The sequence below is a fragment of the Mastomys coucha genome, unplaced genomic scaffold (genome assembly GCF_008632895.1).
Source record: "Mastomys coucha isolate ucsf_1 unplaced genomic scaffold, UCSF_Mcou_1 pScaffold6, whole genome shotgun sequence".
In the NCBI taxonomy this organism is placed as follows: domain Eukaryota; kingdom Metazoa; phylum Chordata; class Mammalia; order Rodentia; family Muridae; genus Mastomys; species Mastomys coucha.
The window spans coordinates 27,024,107-27,042,757 of record NW_022196912.1 but is presented as its reverse complement, the minus strand read 5'-3'; the positions used below and the strand labels follow the sequence as shown (position 1 = coordinate 27,042,757).

General features: G+C 36.3%; 1 protein-coding gene and 1 long non-coding RNA gene across 8 annotated transcripts in view; one reads left to right on the top strand and one right to left on the bottom strand.

The window, feature by feature from the left end:
* The window catches only part of Itsn2 (intersectin 2), a 122,567-nt gene that overhangs the window by 82,791 nt on the left and 21,125 nt on the right, over positions 1-18,651 (bottom strand). For all 7 annotated transcript variants that reach the window (XM_031356653.1, XM_031356651.1, XM_031356650.1 and 4 more), the window contains exons 2-13: positions 17,917-17,976; positions 10,652-10,744; positions 9,627-9,690; positions 8,222-8,385; positions 6,376-6,582; positions 6,160-6,256; positions 5,377-5,516; positions 3,780-3,843; positions 3,114-3,251; positions 2,627-2,712; positions 1,468-1,730; positions 606-755 (exon numbers count right to left, since the gene is read on the bottom strand). In XM_031356653.1, the coding sequence (XP_031212513.1) occupies positions 606-755; positions 1,468-1,730; positions 2,627-2,712; positions 3,114-3,251; positions 3,780-3,843; positions 5,377-5,516; positions 6,160-6,256; positions 6,376-6,582; positions 8,222-8,385; positions 9,627-9,690; positions 10,652-10,744; positions 17,917-17,947 (1,497 nt within the window). In that variant the 5' untranslated portion in view covers positions 17,948-17,976. The remainder of the gene's footprint in view (positions 1-605; positions 756-1,467; positions 1,731-2,626; positions 2,713-3,113; positions 3,252-3,779; positions 3,844-5,376; positions 5,517-6,159; positions 6,257-6,375; positions 6,583-8,221; positions 8,386-9,626; positions 9,691-10,651; positions 10,745-17,916; positions 17,977-18,651) is intronic.
* The window catches only part of LOC116080296, a 93,592-nt gene that overhangs the window by 56,029 nt on the left and 18,912 nt on the right, over positions 1-18,651 (top strand). The window lies entirely within an intron of this gene.

Genomic DNA, 18,651 nt, shown 5'->3' with positions numbered 1-18,651 from the left:
TATATATATATATATATATATATATATATACAAAAATCTGATGGTTCTGAGACACCCCTATAGCACACAGAAGCTAAAGGTTTTAGACCTCTGTTGTAGCACTGTGACATGATTAATAATCATGGTATGTACACAAATTAATTTAAAGCCATAAAACAGCATCTTTCTGACTAAAGTTATTATGATGCTTTACTTTTAAAAATAATTTCAATGCAATTCAAGACAACAACAACAAAAATTAGGCTTTCACTGCATAAGATCTAAACCTAATACCTAGGTAAGCATCTAATACCTAATACCTAATACCAGGCAGAATCTACCATTCAAGCAAGGCTAGGCTTAAGAGAATCTAGCCTGTTTTATCTTTTCATCTTGTATTTCAAAGAACTTGACCCTCTAACATTTGATGTATAAGAATCAGTTAAGCAGAGTGACTAATATTAGTTTAAAATTAGTTTTTCAAGCTGAAGGAAATGGTAAGAGATCATTTAGGTAAGCAGCTTAGTTGTTTGTTTTTTCCTCTTTAGTCAAACCCTTTTTTGATTCAAGCACAACAGGAAATGACAGCATCGTTCAGATAAAGTTCACAAAAACTCTAGCCATACCACAGCTTCCAGTTCAAGGTGGAGACTTTTCTTTTTAGAGTTCAGCCTGACAATTTCTTCTTGTTCTCTATTCTTTTGATTGAGAAGCTCCTGTCGACGGATTCTTTCCCATTCTAAACGGCGTTGTCTTTCTAGCTCCTGTTTTGCTGCCTAAAAATAACAAATTACTGTTTAAATTTACAAAACTCTGCATCATTCAAAACCTTGTGGGATGACAGCATTTAGGAGTGAGGGCCACGGTGCCTAGGATAGGTAGAAAATGTAGTTTCTCAATGGCCTTAGGAGAGCCACAGAGTCAGCTTCTATTTATCACTTTTCAGTTGCTTCACAGAACCATCTTTTTGTTATAGTCATTCTTCTGGAATCAGAGGAGAAACAATTTCATTTACAATTTTTCAAAAACTATAATTTACTGTGTTCTCTTCCTGGCCCTTAAAAACACTGTTTCTTGGAACCCTGTATAATTCTGGGCTGACTTCTTGATTCACTTTTGTGTCTTCACCTCCCTAAACTTCGAGTCTGGGCCTTCAATTCTTCACACTTTGATTCTGAATTCTAAGCTTGCCTTCTGCCAGTAATCTGTTCCTGACTTCCTGATGTCCAATTAGCAGTGGCTGCTCACTTAGCTCAGCTGTGCAATCAGTCCTCCTCCTCTGGGGCCTCACCTGCATATGATACAGGTTTCCAAAACTCTGCCATAAAGCCCTACTGTCCTTACATACAGAGATCCTCTTTCCCTAATCAAGGGAAAGGGGACGCAGTTCTGTTTGGGATAAAGAACGGTGACATGATTTAGATGGAAAGGCACAGCAACAAGTCAGCATATTCTTATTAAACATCATGTGTTCATTTAGAAAATTACCTCTCGTCTTTCTATCTCCTTTCTCCTCTCTTCCTCCCGCTGTCTCTCCAGTTCTCTCTGTTTCTCCAAACGTTTCTCCAACTCCAGCTGCTTCTTCCATTCTTGCTCTTGTAGTTCTCGCTGTTTCCGCTCCCACTCTTCCTTTTCTTTCTGGGCTTTGCGTTCAGCCTCCCTCTGCTGCTGCTCCATCAACACTTGGCGGCGCTTCTCCAGCTCCATGTTTCCTCGTTCATAGTTGGCTTTCCGTTTGTCCTCAAAAGTAACTAAAAAGGAGATGGAGGAGGGAGGGAGGGAAGGAGGAAGGAAAGGAGAGAGGGAGAGAGAGACTACGCTTTCTCTCAAGCCTACAGAGCCTCTCATCTTGTTCAATACACTCTGCTTAGTCGTCATCTGAGATGTCATCTGCTCTTGCTCTCTGGCTATTTCCCCTACGGATACTTCAATACTCAAATGTAACTAGGAAAGTATTTACTTTCCTGTAAAAGTATTCACTTAAAAGAACCCACAATTTTCTACACTGACTTCTATTCAAATCCTGACTATCCAAGCCAATAAAAATCCTGGCTTACCTTTTCTCAGTGCTTTCTTCAAATAACCACGGTTGTGTTTCACCTGTTACATGTCACTAACTTTAAAGAAGGTGTTTTTTGTTTGGTTTGGTTTGCAGTGCTGGAGATCAAACTTAGTACTGGCTAAACATTTTACTATTGAGCTATAACTCCAGTCTTTTCACTAACTTCTAAATAATTTAAAATAATCATGTGTGCATTCTTTTAATGAATATTTAAAACTTTTTTCAAAGGTAAAGATTTCATTACAAAGCTTTATCTGCCTCTCCCTAATGTGGAATAAACACTAATTTTCCAAATATACACATGCTCCCCTCTTCCTTCATTATTTTCAGTTTTACTCATCATTAAAATGTATAAATAATTTAAAATATCCCAATGAGCTGGTAATGTTACATAAGTTTATGGGTTCAATCCCCAATAATACACACACACACACAAATCTCACTCATTCACTATTTTCATGTAGCATATAATTTTTAAGTCTATAAATACTCTAAATATCTGTTTATATTTCAAAAATAAAATTTAAAGAAAATACAATTAATTTTGATTTTAAAATAAATTCATTGAAAGTTTAAAATTAATACCTGGCAGTTTCTTCTGAGGCTCCTCTTCTTGTGTTTTCTGATACGAAGGCAGAGTTCCATTAACAGAATCAATTTGCTTTCCCCCTCTAAGAAGAACAAATAACAAAGAGCCATCACAAAGTCTGAGAATTTTCAGACTAAAAAATACAGATTACTATCAATTAAAACAAGTTCATATTTAAGATATAGTATTAAGGATATTTGCACCACAGCATGGCCCTTAGTCACAATGCACAAAGTACTTGGGTTTTAATCAGAGAGATCCAGATGCAGCTCACTGCTGTTGGTGGGCAAGTTTTTCTTAATCTTTTCAATTAAACTTTTCCTCTTTTATAGCATGGTGAAAACCCTTTTTCCCAGCGTGACTCATTAAGTATGAAGACTGAAGGATAGAACAAATCTGTAACTCTCCTCTAAACTGACACAGGCTCCAATAACGTAAAAACAACACCTAAGTGATGCAAACCATGGCTCTGTAGACACGGACCTGAAAGATGGAGGGATGAGCTCAGGAGGCAACGTCAGTGGCAGCGGCTGTCCAGCTTTGGCCATGTCAGTGAGGTGCATCGCCAGAATAAACTCTTCAGCTTTCAACTGTCCATCACCATCAATGTCAGCCAGAGTCCTAAAGGCAATGTGAATATTCACAAGTTACAAAGTACTCAGAGTTCTTACTGACTTTTATTTTTATCAGTAATGACAAGATAAATTCTAGTATTTTAGGAAAATGTGAACATATACCAAAAAAAAAAAAAAAAAAAAAAAAAAAAAAAAAAAAAACCAAGTCAATTTTTACCCTTAATTTTCATAGCCCAAAACAAAAAGAAGACAGTGACTCATCATAGCAAATGCCCATACTGGGAAGGTGCTGTGTCCATGTTTAATTCACTATAATAAATGAGATAATCTCTGGATTGCAATGTAAGTCAATAAAGAAAAGAAAGCTACACTGTTGCTTATAAAATTAAGGTTAAGTTCTCAAGAATGTACACTTCCCCAGTGAATGTAATTTTCAAACACTTTCATGGAACACTCTTGAGTAATAAATTTTGACAGAAATAATAATTTTATGTTTGTTCTTTCAAAAACAATCTTCCAAAAAGATTTCTTATAATAAACTATGTATAGTTTGAAATCACTGATGGGCACTCACCAAATAGTGGCTAGCTGAGTTTGAGAAAGATTTGATTGAAGAAGGGCATTTCTAGCTTGAAAACCTGATTGAGTGAGAAAGGCATAAAAAGAAATGACTTTAGTCTCTGTTAAGTGATGCAGACAATGTTGCTGTTTTCTTGGAACATATACCATCAATATTTGTACCAGGGTAGCAGGCATTGCACAGTGATCAAACACAGTGCTGCTCCAGAGTGCAGAGCCTGGAGCTAGTGATGAGGGAGTGTTCCTCCATGTTCTCCCAGTGGAAATCACCACTCAGCTCTGAGAGCAAGGGCAGGCCAGGCGTGGAGAGGAAAAGCTCTCCAGCCATGACCTCCCACACATCCTCCTTCCCTCACACTCTTCACTTGTTCCTTTGTCTTCACTGTCTCTCTTCCTACATGATCTAGAGAGGCTGCCATTCCTCCTGAGACTCCTGAGCACACTTTTCTCTCTGTTTCAACAGGTATCTAAAGCCTGATGCCCTATATATCTGCAGCCCAACCCTCACCTCAATATTCATACTCCTATGTCCAACCAAACACCTACATATATGTTTCACGGGCATCTCAAAAAAAAAAAATACCGTCTCTATCATGTTCCTCTCTCTAATTTTCACTCCAAATTATTCTCTTTTCTCTACGACTTGCATTACTGTCCTCAGCATGACTCCAGACAGAAACTGCCAAGTCTTTCCTGACCCTTTTCCTTTACCCACCATTCACTTTGCCTTATGTGAGAGTTATTTGCTGTGGGAATGTGAAAGGTAGGAGGTGGAACATGCTTGCCTATTACAAGTATATATCTTGTATATAGCCGTATAACATTTCATCAAGCTCTGTAAGTTTATATAATATTCTAAACTGAACTGAAATGTTCTACAGACATGTGAGTTAAGGTGGAAAGAGTGAGCCATGGTGCGGACTTTTGAAGTTGGACTAAATGTACTTTGCATTATGCTATGTTTAGGTATAGCCCCCATAGACTCATATATTTGAACAAGCCTGTGGGGGCCAGAGAGTGGAATATGATGGTTTGTATGCTTAGCCCAGGGAGTGGTACTATTTGGAGGTATAGCCTTGCTGGAGTAGGTGTGTCACTGTAGGTGTGGGCTTTAAGACCCTATCCTAACTGCCTGGAAGTCAATCTTCTGATAGCTGCCTTCAGATGAAGATGTAGAACTCTCAACTTCTTCTGCACCATGCCTGTCTGGATGCTGTTACACTCCCGCCCCTTGATGATAATGGATTGAACCTCTGAATCTGTAAGCCATCCCAAAGCTAATTGCTACCACTACCAAACCTGTGGTTTGGAATTTTCATTCACTTCAAAGCTTACAAGATGAAGTCTAATCTTTCTGAGAGATGCTTTTCTAAAATGTGGGGTGTATACCCCTTGCACTTAACTTGATATAAGAATCTGAAGAAAGAAATCAAGTAGAATCCATCTTTCAATAATTACATACTTACAATATTCTTATGCTTTCAATGTTAGAACTTTAGATAAGATACAAGGTACAAATTCAAGTAACAGTTTTTCAAAAGGCGTTTACATAAAGGACCAGTGCTCTTTTATAACGGCTATATGCCAGTTACCTGAGAGGTATCCACTCATGCTTTTGTCTAGACTATTAAATTTTTGCCGATACTTTAATCTTGAAGGCTGAGGAACTGCCCACTCTGAGGTCCCCATCTTAGGCGAGTTCCCTGAGAGGGAAGCAGTTGAGGAAGTTGAACTATAAGGAAATGTATTTAAAACTTTGTTACTAAATAAAATACAATTAAACTTTACAAGACATTAAGAATCAATATACAATACAATGGCAATAGACACATACAATTCCAAGCATTTTACTGGCCAGGGCATTTATAGATGGCATTTCTTATCTTCCAAACACATTTAAAAGACATTGTCTCCATTTCTTAATTTGTCAAACTATGGTTCAGTTATGTTAAGAAAAAAAGTCACAAAACCAATGGTTATTAAAGCTACACTACAATATTTTTCTAAGTGAAAGCTAACTCTTTATAAACCATTTTTGAAGAACTATGATGATTTCTATGGCAGGTAATAAATGATAAATAAATGTGTTCTGTAAAATTAAAAAAAATACCACTTTATCCAGATGTGGTGGTGCATAGCTTTAATCCCAGCACTTAGGGAGGCAGAGACAAAGCTAGTCTAGTCTACAAAGCAAGTTCTAAGACAGCCTGGGCTATACAAAGAAACCCCTCCAACAACAGCAACAACAACAAAGAAAGCTTGTGTTAAATATTTATACTTGTCCATTACAAAGAACAACTTAGGTAAGCCCAGGGCTTATTAAATAAAAATCCACACTGAAAGCAGACAAAGTTGTTTGTGTTAAGTATTCATACCTACTAGATCCTAAATCAATCAGAGACTGGGCCTTCTGGATACTAGCACCACCAAATCCTCCCATCATCAGACTGTAAGATGATGCATGAGGCAATGCTGGGGGGAAAATAATAAAAGGGAATAGATTTATTCGAGGCAATTCCACGAAGAAGGAAATCTCTTAACAACGAACATAATATTTTCTTCTTCACATCTCTAACTTATTAGACACTTACTTGAAGAAGAATAAGGAATGGATAAAGGCTGAATGAGACTGGCAGTTCCATTTGGTAATGAGGAGGTACTAACAGAAGGCACTAGGGGAGCAGGCATCATTAGGGGAGGAATACTGGTCCCTGAAGTAGCAGAAGACAAGGGCGTTGTTATAGGTGCAACTGGAGGCAATGGCTGATGAATGGACAGATTGGGCATGCTTCCCATACCTAAAGATAAAAGAGAACACATTTTCCAATGATATTTTCAACTATAAAGTACAGCTCAAAAAACAAGTTACAGCATAAAAAGTACCCTCAATTTTACAGGATTACCATGGTAAAATATCCTTAAAATATTCCATAAAGCAGCTTTGAATCTGAAGTGAAGGAGATAAGCTACTGCTTGAATATTAATTGTCTTTCATGTGTGAACTACAAGCAGGCCTTCTCTTTTCCTTCTCTTATGGCCACTAAGACTAAGCGATCTTTGCCAACTACATATAGTATCTCAAAGATAAAATGTCTTACCTGAATACATGGTTTTCTGAGTAAGGAAAACAGATCCAGAGCTGCTACGTTACTAGACTAATATACATCCTCATTCTTCAAACAAACAGACTCTAACTAGTAGATTCTATGGTGGACTTGTTTATATGTATGTATTATTGGCAAATGAACCACTTATTTCACTTTTCTTCCAAGTTATATATCTATAAATTCAAAAACAAGTCTTTAAAAATTAGTGATAAATTTTATTTTCTTAACTGCAGAACACTAACTACAACATAAGAATATAGCCACCAGGTGAATTGATGTTTATCTCTACAGTTGAGTACAATGGGTGGAAGAACAAGGTGTTTTAAAATCCAACATCTGATGTAAATGAATGCATTTCTCAACAGAGACATGTTATTGAATGTTCCATTCAAAATTAATGATTTTCACAGATAATTCATAAGAAACTGGCTAATCAAAATTATATGGAAAACATACCAACTGGTAATATCTGATGAGTATATAAATAAATTAGGACAAAGTATATATACAATTTTTAGGCTTCAATTTAGCTGGCTAATTAACCTTTCAATTAAAGAAATTCTTACCCATCTATGATTTTAAATTACCATGCAGATTAAACTCCTCTAGGTGTGTTTAAACTTATTCAATCTTCTTATTTTATTTCTTTAATATTAATACTGTACCTATTTAAGAGTTACAGTGTAGTGTTCTGATACATGTGTGTATGTATATATACATATGTATGCATATGTATAAATATACATATATGTATATATGTGTATGAGTATATATATGTGTATATATATATATATATATATATATATGATAACCAAACCAGAATATTTACACATCTGTCATCTCAAGCATTTACCTTTTCTCTGTGCTAAAAACATTAAAAATTCTTCCCTCCTAGTTGTTTTGGAATATACAATACAAAATTTTTAACCATAGTCACCCTATGTAGAATTTATTTCTCTTCTCTAACAGTAATTTTGTACCAAATGACCATTTGTCCTTGACCCCCAACACCATCACCTCACTTCTGTAGCTTCTAGTAATTAGCATCCTGCTTTCTCCTTCCATGAGAGACAGAAGGACTGATAAAGAGCCATATTTGTAACTGAAGAGGTAGATAATCCACTTCACGACTAGGAACTGTGACAGGAGATTCAGGCAAGACCAGACAGGGATACTTAGCTATGGTAGTAATTTAAGATCTCTTCTCTTAAAGGCAGGAAAAGTAACTTGGAAGTCTAGGGATTGTCATTTTGAGCTAATAAATCCTTTCCTGATCCCCAATGAATCAAAATAGCAATCAAATAGGGCTGATAAATTAATAAATACATACCAAAACGAGCAGAGATTAGTGGAGAGAACATAGGGGGTTGTTTCATGATAGGAGGGAGAACTACAGGCAGCTGTTGGCCCTGCAGCTTTAATTTGATGAGTTTCATAGCTATAGAGAACTCTTGCTGGTCCATCTTCCCATCCTTGTTCAGATCCGATAAGGCCCTAAAAGGAGAATGAGGTGAGTATATTGGTGTGTGGGGTGGTAACAAGGAAAAATAAACTACTGCTGAAGTTGAGAAAAAGAAAACAATGATAAAGCATTCACATGTAGACTGTCAATTAAATGTGTGTGTGTGTGTGTGTGTGTGTGTGTGTGTGTGAATAACAGAAAACCTGCACAGTGAGAACTACTAGCCAGAGATAGTATCTAACAAAGCGTTCACAGACTATACAGAATCAAGATAGTCTGGAGAGATTTCCACCAATAATCATTCAGGAATACTGTAATCATAAGCCAGAAACAACAGCACACCTCTAAAATCCTAGCCATCATGGAGGCAGAGAGAAAAGCATTGTTCCAAGTTTGAGGCCAGCCTGGTCTTACAGAGTGAGTTTTAGGACATCCAAGGCAACATAGTGTGTATATTTTATATAGATACATAATTTCTAAACTTAATTTATTCACTTGTTCAAATAATTGAAAATATGTTTGCTACTAGCATCAGTCAAGCACACAAATGTTTTATAAGGAAAAAGAATGGGGTAGAAGTTCTTATTTATTGTAAATACATTTAAAAAACACAACCCCAGATATTCTAGAACATTTTAAGAATTTTTTTTTTTACCTCTTTATCTTTATGAGTGTTTTGTCTACAAGTATGTGTATGTACAACATGTGTGCCTGGTACCCACAGAGGTCAGAAGAGGATGCGAGATACCCTGAAACTAGGGTTATAAATGGTTGTTAGCTGCCATGTGGGTGCTGGGAACTCAGCCCAGGCCCTCTGCAAGAGTAGCCAGTGCTTTTAGCCACTGAGCATCTCTGCTACTCCTCTAGAATATTTTTAAAGTAAGAGCAAGGAAAGGGATGGCACAATGGGGTTTAAAAATGATGAAAATCAATAAAACTACAACAAAATAGTAGAAAGGAATTTAAGATTTTTGTCAAGTTACACATAAATATTTTTCAATGTTAAGTCTTATATTCTGTTAAGTCTTATATATATTTAAGACATATATTCTGTCTTAAATAATAATTAAGTTAGAATTTTTTCTATAGAACACTTCAAATTATTTTCAATCATTTACTTAGTATAATTTATTTCTCAAAAAAGCTAACAAAATATTCTTATTTAACAGTAGAGTACAAATGAAAATAATATGATATTAACACCATATTATTTAAAACAACAACAACAGCCCATTAGAGATTTAAGAGCATTTATAAAAGAAAGTGCTTTTACCATATTTCAGCTAAAACTGCGGCCGGCAGACCTGACTGTAGGAAAAAATTACGGGCTTGATCACCTGAAAGTAATAAACACAAAAGCCAAATGGTACATTAGTAAACAGAATTATTCCAATACTTACAAATAATAACAGTTGGCACATGATACTGACTTTAATCAGTAACATTATTAAGTATACATATGAAGTTATTTATATTCTAGAGAAATATAAGTCACCACTAACATTCTATTAATCAGTGAAGAAAGAGTGTGCTATTCATCTTTGATTCTTCACCCTAAACAAGTTCTATAATTATAACTACCAAGGGCTAGGGAAACATCTCCCATGGGTTTCCCCATACTTGTATGTATACTTGCTGCACCTCCCAAGAACACAAAACCCAATTCCTCTGCTTGGGTTTTCAGAACGGAGTTTATAAATGAAAAATCTTGAATACTTGATCACTTCTTTTGTTCTGGTGGTCTTTCTACAAAAAATGTTGTTAACACCAATAATTAATACCAGGCTCAAAGGATAGATAGCATTATGGAAGCAGACTTTGGGGTGCCATACTCCTGTAATCTAAAGCACTCAGAAGAAGCTGAGGCAGGAGGATGTAACACGTTAGAGGCCAGTCAGAGCTATACAGCAAGACCCTCTTCAAAACAACAAACAAACAAATCCTAAATAAATCAAAAATTTTTAAAAGTTTTCTTTTTTTGGTGGGGAGAATCTCTGGGAAAACTATCTGGTATAAGAAATAAATTTTAAAAACTTCTTGAAGTAGTATTAAATGTAATAAAACAGATTCCTGGCCACCATTTAGAATTCAAGAAAAAAACTCCCATATGCCAAAATGAATCAACAAATTAAGACAGTTTCAGGAAAAATAAAGTATCTTTAAATTCTAGAATTTTGATAGATATGAATTTTATTACTTAATGCAATTCTGATAGCAGCTATTAAAATTAACTATAAGATAAATAAATAGTAACATAATTTATAATAATAAATAATATGAGAAAGATTAAATACAAACCTGTTATGTAACCTCCTGAAGGCTTGAGGTTATCAAACTGTTTATCATGCTTGGTACGCTCTTCAGATGTAATAGCCCACATATTTGGCCCTCCTAAAACATATATGAAAGACCAAGATATTATAGGATGTACATGAGTCTGCTCAAAACTGTCTTATCCACAAGAACACAAAATTTTAACATGTAAACATGGATCTTAAACATTCATTTGATGAGACTATTTAATGTCTGAATTCAGACATAAAAGTAGAATTCTCTCAACTACATACAGCAACCCTAAGGCTTTTCAGTCACCCACTCAGTTAACATCTATTGAATCTACTGTACACAGCTCACAAGAATGAGGTAAATACCTAGAAAGGAGCACCATTTACTGTGTTAACTGTGAAGGACCCTAAGCAGAAGCATGGCAAAAGTTGTGGAATTCTAAGTGCGAAACCAGAAGTGAGATAACAGGAAAGATTAAAACCTAAGCAGAGGCTGGAAGCTTTAACATCTTGCCATGTGCCAAGGTGGTATAAGAGCACTTCTCTCACACAAAAAGGGTGTAGTTTTGAGAGGCTGGGATATGCAAGATTTCTAAGTAAACCAAAGAGGCTACTACCAGCTAAGGTACCAATGTGTATACAGAAAGTAGCAGGAAATAACTAGTCTGACTTTGCTGCAAAGGGACATGTTTCTTTGTCCTTCACCACTGGGGATTGACAAGGCCTCTCTGCATTAGGTAAGATGTCTACCCCAAGCTATAACCCTGACCCTCCATTTCAGACTTTATCTCTCAAGGTCAGGGCAGATGTCACTTCCATCAGGAAGACCCAAGAGATCTAAATGACAATAATGGCTTCCTCTTCTAGATTCTCAATAAAGGTCATGCTTCTGCAGAGCACTTGAGAACATGCTGTCTGATGTCCCTCTGCTCTACCAGACAATGAGGCATGGGAACAGGGGCTCTGTGTGTTTATCTTTGTATTCCAGGAACCAGTTTAGTACTCAGAAAAGAGCAAACATTTAAAAATGATTGCTGAATAGATATCTGAATCAATAAAAAAAGGAACAAGGGAGAAAAATAAAGAGTGCCTTACTACACAGGTCTGGGATGCAGGGAATGTAACACTCAAAGACTCCTTTGCCACCTGCCTTTCACATTTAATCATTAGCAGCTTTCTGAAGGAGTCCCTTGGGAAGCTTTATACATCACCTTGGGTAATAATCATCTATACATCACTTCTGGCTACTCTTTTGGTTTACTCAACATCTCTCAACAAGGGACCAGATGTATCTAGATACATAAACTTGTACATATCTGCTATCCACACTGAGTAAAAAATGGGTACTAGAAAGGCAATTTTCAAGATTTCAGATGTTAAAACTGATTTGATAACACACTTTCCTTAGCCTAAGTGACTGAATTAAAAAAAAAAAAACCTATAAAACGTTTTTTAAGAGTTAGAGTTAAAAATAAAGAAACAGATATGCTGAAGAACTAAGATTCTAAAATAGCTAAACCATACACTTCTGATATAACTACATGTGCAATAAAACTTTCCTTGCCTTATCAGCTGATTATCAGAGAGACTGAGCATATTATCCATGCAATACAGAACATACCTACAATAAAATAACATTAGCCATCATCTTTCACTTATTAAGATTAGAGAAATAAACCAGGTACATAGTGGAGACCAGTGTGTGAGGAGGAATGGCTAAAAATAACATATAATAATATACTCATTTGAAAATTCCAGGGCTGGCGAGATGGCTCAGTGGGTAAGAGCACTGATTGCTCTTCCGAAGGTCCTGAGTTCGGATCCCAGCAACCACCCATAATGAGCTCTGATGCCCTCTTCTGGTGCATCTGAAGACAGCTACAGTGAATTATGCCAGAGTGAGTGGGCCGGCAGAGGTCCTGAGTTCAATTCCCAGCAGCCACACACGTGATGGCTCATGGCCATCTGTATAGCTACAGTGTACTCATACACATAAAATAAATAAAAAATAAATCTAAAAACAAAAAAAAAAGAAAATTCCATAAAAAATCTGTCAGAAGTCCTGTGATGAGCAGGACAACCATATGTATTAGAACTTATTTACTATGTATGACTTTGGGAAAATGTTGATTAAAAAGATGAAAATGACAACAAGGATGAAAACAGCTGTGAGCTGGATGATGTCATGTACTTATGTTCAGTCTCATTAAACTTAGGGCCACACAATAAATTAGAGGACTACTATGGAGAAGTAAACTAAAAGCAGTGGTGGAAAAGTAACTGGCTTAAGGTAATACAGTAAGTAGCAGAGCTGAGATTAGAACTTGGGCAGTTGAGGATTAACTCAGCATGGTAGTGTATGGCTTATCAAACACAAAGCCATGGGTTTGGTCCCTGGCATGTGGAAAAACAAAACAAAACTTTGACTACGTGGGAACTGAGGTTAGAACTGGGGTAGCCTGAACTCCCTAAACTATCTTCTCCAGCATACATGGACAAGATGTCCAAGCTCACTGCACTGTAGGTGCCAACTCTGTAGCCTAGGAATGCCACCTAACTCAAAGGGTTCCTCAGAGACCATATGGAATAAACAGTATGCCTACAATAAAATAAGGGCTTGAGAATGACAAAGGGTAATGAAATAAATGTATGAAAATTCCATTTTAAAAAACTCACCACTTTGTATGCTAACCTAAGAAACTAATTAAAAATGGACGAAAAATAGTCTCACTGTATAGTTCTGGTTGGCCTGGAACATCCTATATAAACCACACAGCGTCAAACTCAGCAGAGATTCACATGTGTCTGCCTGAGATTAAAGGGGTGCACCATCATGCCTGGCTATGGTGCTGTCCTGGAACTCACTCTGTAGAGCAGGCTGGCCTTGAACTCAGAAATCCACCTGCCTCTGCCTCCCAAGTGCTGGGATTAAAGGAGTACACCACCACCACCCAGCTAATGGTGCTCTTTTATATACAGTTATCTTTTCAACTCTTCTTGGATGCTTGTCTTCAGAGCAGCAAACTCACCCAGCCTGTTAATATTTGCTTAATTCTTCATGACTTTAAGTATCAATCATGACCCCTGCATATTCACTCATTCAGTAAACATGCAAGAGAAACAAAAATGAATCCATGAATCCCTTTTAAAGGCATTCACAGTCTTAACATTTAAGACTCCACCACCTAGAAAATCACAAGCAACATTCACTTTTATTATTATTAACATTATGTGTAAATAGAAATGCTCAATAAGTTAGGACACAAAGTAACTTAAATCAAGTTCAAATAACTTTCAAAACAAAGGACCACTTTAAAATTTAATTAATGTACCAAGAATTTTCTGGAAATGAGATAACTTCAAAATAAAAAAATTCAGAAATATATGTGTTTCAAAGCCAATTTTTAAATAGTTGATACAATTCTAGCTTTCTTATTTATAATATAGCACTAAAAGAATCTTTCAAAAGAGCTATTTGGTATTCTGCACCTGAAGGGAAGAAGACCTCCCTATCTTAGTCTGGTTTTGCAAGCTTTATGGAAAGACAACATAACAGGTAGGGGGTTGGTACCCAATATTTCCATTAAAAGATAATGACCTTTCCATTGTCCAATAATCAAATTCTATCCATTTCTGGAACTATCTTTTCCTATCTCTTCTTTCTTTCACCCCTTTTCTTCTACCCTTTCAACCTCCTAACATTGGGTGGGGGAGAAAAAAGGATAAAGAGGAAAGAGATCCTTGAATAAAGTCAAGGGCAGGAAAGAGGTTGATGTTATCCTTAAACTACTTCTTGTTGATTAGGGGCAAGTTTGATCTTTGCTGTGAGAATATCTAATTTCTTCTTTTTGTTTCTTCTTTGCAAATGACAACTTAACAAGCTGCTACCAACAGCAACCAACCAACAACCTAACCGCTTCTCTTGGGCCCTAGCGTTTATATACCCTCTGAGAAGTTCCCAGGATTCCAAATGGCCCACAATTGCAGAAACTATCTGCATCTGGCAAAATCACACTCTTGCTAGAGCACGAGGCAAATCATAGTCAGCTGCTGTGGACAGTCCAAAGCAGTCCCATGTCCCTACTCCTGGGATTAAAGTTAAAGTACATTCCTTATTTCTGTGATTTTTTTTTAAAGAAAGCAAAATTCTTACTATATGCCCCTCCCCCAATTCATCAATAAAGTGAGGATGGATTTTCAGAAGAATCTCTGTTCCTCATTCTCTTCTTGCTACTTGCTCTGTTAAGCACACTCACAAAACCAGTGAAAAAGGAAAGTTCTCAATGATAAAGGATCAACTAGTCAGTAATATCTATCATCCCTGTTTTCACATGTGTAGCTACACATACATATCTATAAATATACAAACATACATGAAGAACACAGCTAGATACACATCAATATTACAATTCTAAATGTAAATAATCCAAACATGCTATATTTATATACAATAAAAACTAAGTATTAGAAATAGTCTGCATTGATATTTGTCTCCAATTTAAAATAATATTTAAAACAAATTTAAACAAATAACACTTAAGATAAATAATGTATACTAGTCAAAAACTAATTTAAATCTCTAAAATAAAATACTTATACTGTTCTAAACCAACCTGTAGCCTAAGTTGTGGGAACTTCACTTATAAAAACCAAGCCTGATATAGCTCTCCTGAGAGGCTCTGCCAGAGCCTGACCAATACAGAGGCAGATGCTCACAGCCAACCACTGAACTGAGCATGGGTCCCCAATGGAGGAGTTAGAGAAAGGACTGAAGGAGCTGAAAGGATTTGCAACCCCTTAGGAAGAACAACAATATCAACTAACCAGACCCCACAGAGCTCCCAGGGACTAAACCACTAACCAAAGAGTACACATGGAGGGACCCATGGCTCCAACCATGTAAGAAGCAAAGGACGGCCTTGTCAGTCATCAATGGGAGGAGAGGCCCTTGGTCCTGCGAAGGCTCCGATGCCCCAGTGTAGGGGAATGCCAGGGTGGAGAGGCAGGAGTGGGTAGGTTGGTGGGGGAATACCCTCATAGAAGCAGGGGAAGGTGGGGATGGGATAGAGAGTTTCCGGGGGGGCGGGGGTAGGGGGGACTTGGAAAGGGGATAACATTTGAAATAAATTGGATAAAGAAAATATCCAGTAAAAAAAAAAATAAAAAAGTAAAAAACTGTGTTTTTCAAGTACAGTGCCATGCTGTACCTGACTGCACACCCAGCATCTAGCTTAGCAGTTTGTTAACCATATGGCTGAAATATTACTGAGCTCTAAAACTCTAGTAAGAAAGCTCCAAGAAGATGGGAGGAGGGACTATTGGTAAAGCTACTGGCTTTTGTTTGTTTTGGTTTTGGTTTTTTTTTTATCCTGTATCACTTCCTCTCTGTACTAGATTATAGATAAAGTCACTGTAATGGGTTTCAGAACTCTTCCTCAGTCTTCAGTACCCCATAATTCTGAGGCTGAAACAAGCTTCATCACATTGCAATATCATCCAGTAGCAGCATGTATCTGAAATAACCCCTTGCCTAGCACTTGAAGGCCTTTCTATCATGTTCTCTCAATCTGCAAATGTATTCAGTTTTTGAAAAGCAGAATGCAAAGCAGTGTGATTAAAAAGGCTTTGGGAAGGACAGTTCTGCAGTCCAAAATATTAGGAGCAGTTGCAAAAACACGAGAGACTGACAAACACTCTAGTTTTGTTAAAAGAAAAAAGAAAAAGGAAGTGAAGCACCAACGACAAGTAAAAAATCTTGTTTACTAGAACCATGTGACATGATATAAATGTTCTTCATCTGCACTGTCCAATAAGGCAGACTCAACTACCTGTGGTTTTAAGCACATGAAATGCAGCAGCGGGATTTACGCATTTTTTATTAGTTTAAATTGAAACTGAAATCAACGATGTGGCTACTATGCTAGACAGATGTCATACTGAGAACCAAAGTAGCCTACAAAGTCTGTAGTTAGCCTCAGAATGATAAAATAGACATGGCAAAATTAGAAGAAAGGTCACAGCACTAACACAAACTACTGCATCCAGGTATGCTAACAGGCAAGCCTCAACAACCTCAAGCATCAACAACTGTGGCAAACGACTGGCTAGAGGTGCAGAAACTGCTTTCAAGTTTATATTATACATGGATGTGACTTTCAGTAACATTTCAAATGTTGAACTGGACATAAATTAGAAATACACAAGTTACTTAACTATTTTTAATAGGCTAAGTACAAAGATAACAGTCTCTCTGCTATCAATTTTCAGAAGTTTTTTTTAAAAAATGATTATCTTTATGCCTACAAACCACTTTCTAATTAATAATTTGTACCTTATTCACATAAGCATGTTTGTCATTGAACATTTTATTTGTTTCAAATGATTTTTATGTATAGTGCAATGAGCTACATAATAGACAGAAATATTTATGGAATAAAAAGAGAATGAGATCATATTACTTGTATGTTTTTTTTATTTGTAAACCTCATTAAAATGCTTGTTGAAGTTTGTAAGTAAACTGAGCTTAGTGAAAACTCTTTCATGAGGCACAGAAATCCTCAAACCTGGATAGAGCATTGCTGTCTTAAACTTATATATCATTTATTATGGAAAAGTAATTATTTTATTTAAAAGGTGTCTGTAATATAAATCACTATAATTCTACACCATTTCCACACTGAACACAATATTCATTTTAATCTTACACAGTCTTAAATTAGATTTATTTATTTACTAGGAGGAAGACAAGACAGAAGACAACTTGTAGGAATCACTTCTCTCCTTCTACCATGTCAAACACGGGTTGTCGGGTCAAAGAATTAGACATTATAAGCATTAATATAATATAATATAAATATTCATAAAGGGAAATTCAATCTTACATTTATATAACTAAATGAATCTTGTTGGCCTCACCTATTTGTAATCATCTGTGCAACTAAAAATACACTTATTATTCACCTAAAGGCACTCAGCTCTTTGTCCTTCAGTTTTATGCATTAAGCAGAATATATCTTTAAATTATTCTCACCTTAATTTAATGGGTGAGATTAATGGGAAGCACATATACCAGATACTACCAAAAATGCTTCAACAAAAACATGGAATTTACTGCATAATACTAGTAAGAAGATTCATGTAATGCTCTAAAATGCTCTGTGTTTTCAATCAGAATACTTCAAGTTTTATATTTAAAACATCAAATTTATCTCCACAAATATTTCAAATAGGCTTCCCACCACAACAAAAGCCCATCCTACCATGCACAAAGTTACATACCATTCATAGCTGTGGGAAACTGAGCCATCATGGTCCTGGCTTCTTGCAGCTCTCAGCCATCTGTAACAGGAGAACATGGAGCCATTAATACAACAAAGGCAGAGCACAGCTTAGCGCACACACTAAGCTGTGGGACTGTCTGTTCCCTTTAGCAAACACATCCAACAAAGAAAAACAACACAAAGCTCCTGCTGCTGCTCAACAAGCACAATTAGTAGTTGGGGACGTGGAGGGGATTCTGTGGGCAACAGTGCTGCCTTCAGTAAAGACCGTTTAAGAGAAACATATGTAATAGCAAAGGCATGAAGAAACCCTTGGCATTAACCAACATTTCTGCAGAAATAAATTCAGGAGAGAGAAAGCTGTTATGACTAGGCAAGAATTGGTTTAAAGAAATCAACTGCATAAAGTATATAAAAAATAATATGAAAATCATAACATTTTTAATCCCCAGCAAGAAGTATATCCAAAAATAAATGTAATAGTGACATTTAATTAAGCTCTATAGATTTAAAAAATCAACTTAAAAAAGTGGAGTGTATAGCAAAGCACAGAGACACAAAAAATTTAAAAATAATTATTAAAACCAGCATAATTATTAAAACGCATGCTTATTTGAATAAGTGCACTAGTAAGAGAAGGGTTTTTGTAGATAACATGTCTGCCTGGCTCTATTCCTAACTGTGACTGCAGAAAAGTTATTTCACTTTTTTCAAGTTTAGATTCCTTGTCTAC